At 42.1% G+C, this 1002-nt stretch overlaps 1 protein-coding gene across 1 annotated transcript in view; it reads right to left on the bottom strand.

Moving 5' to 3' along the window:
• Positions 1 to 331, bottom strand: part of KRT10 (keratin 10, type I) — a 4326-nt gene extending 3995 nt beyond the window's left edge. The window contains exon 1 of the mRNA XM_004684970.2: positions 65 to 331. Coding sequence (XP_004685027.2) covers positions 65 to 329 — 265 coding nt within the window. The 5' untranslated portion in view covers positions 330 to 331. The remainder of the gene's footprint in view (positions 1 to 64) is intronic.
• Between the last annotated feature and the right edge of the window lie 671 nt (positions 332 to 1002).

Here is a 1002-nt window from a genome sequence, read left to right as displayed (position 1 = left end):
CCCCCTCCAAAGCTGCCCCCTCCAAAGCTGCCCCCTCCAAAGCTGCCTCCTCCATAGCCCCCACCACCACAGCTGCTGGCTCCATAAACTCCACCAAAGCTGCCTCCGCCCAAACCTCCCATTCCTCCACCAAAGCTACCAGATGAGCCACCCCCAAAGCAGCCTCCACTCGAGCTCCCACGGCTAAAGGAACCTCCACCACACCCTCCGGAGCTAAATCCTCCACCGAGGGAGCCTTTGCTGCTTGAAATTCTGCATGATCCTCCTCCACCTCCACCTCCACTTCGGGAGGAAGAGAATTGCCTGCTCGAGCTGTAACGAGTAGACATTGTTAAACTCGCTTTGGGAGCACCTGCTACCACGGACAGTGGCAGGCCCTTATATACTGAGAGGGAGTGTCCCACATTGTCAGAGTTTGCTTACTTGCTTGGTTTCTTTTTGCCAATTTAGCATCTTTGGCTTATGATTGCATAAATTACCTTCAGTAATAACCAAACCCAATAGGTAGAGTTTTGAATTTGACTTGGGAACAAACAGGATTTTTGCTATGTTGAAATTGAAAAGGGGTGTAGTTCAGATGAGCATATGCTCCAGTTTGCTTTTTCACTGATTGGAGAATATTGGGCAACTGTTAAAATCTATTTTTCGGCACCAGTCTATATTTGATGGAAAGTTTGCAAAGTTTGGAAAAAGAATTTTAACTGCAAAATTATAGTTAATATCTCTTTGAAATTCACACTTTAACCAGTTTTAATTAGTTGGAACAACACTTAACCATAGTCTCTGAGAGCCATACCAAAATAGGGTGTCATAGAAAATGAAAGCAAACAGAAAGAAAAAATTATAAGCATATGCTAAGTAGTTTAATTAATGTTCAGAAGCTTCACACACAAAATGTTAAAGCCATAAAAGCACAATTTAGGATGTGTGTGTTTACAAGGAATATTTTCATCTCTGAAAATATGAAAGATGAAAATATGAAGAAATTTATGAAAACATGAA

The sequence above is a fragment of the Condylura cristata genome, unplaced genomic scaffold (genome assembly GCF_000260355.1).
Source record: "Condylura cristata isolate star-nosed mole 26May11 unplaced genomic scaffold, ConCri1.0 scaffold00017, whole genome shotgun sequence".
In the NCBI taxonomy this organism is placed as follows: domain Eukaryota; kingdom Metazoa; phylum Chordata; class Mammalia; order Eulipotyphla; family Talpidae; genus Condylura; species Condylura cristata.
Note: the sequence above shows the minus strand (reverse complement) of the source record. Positions and strands in the feature narration are given on the sequence as shown.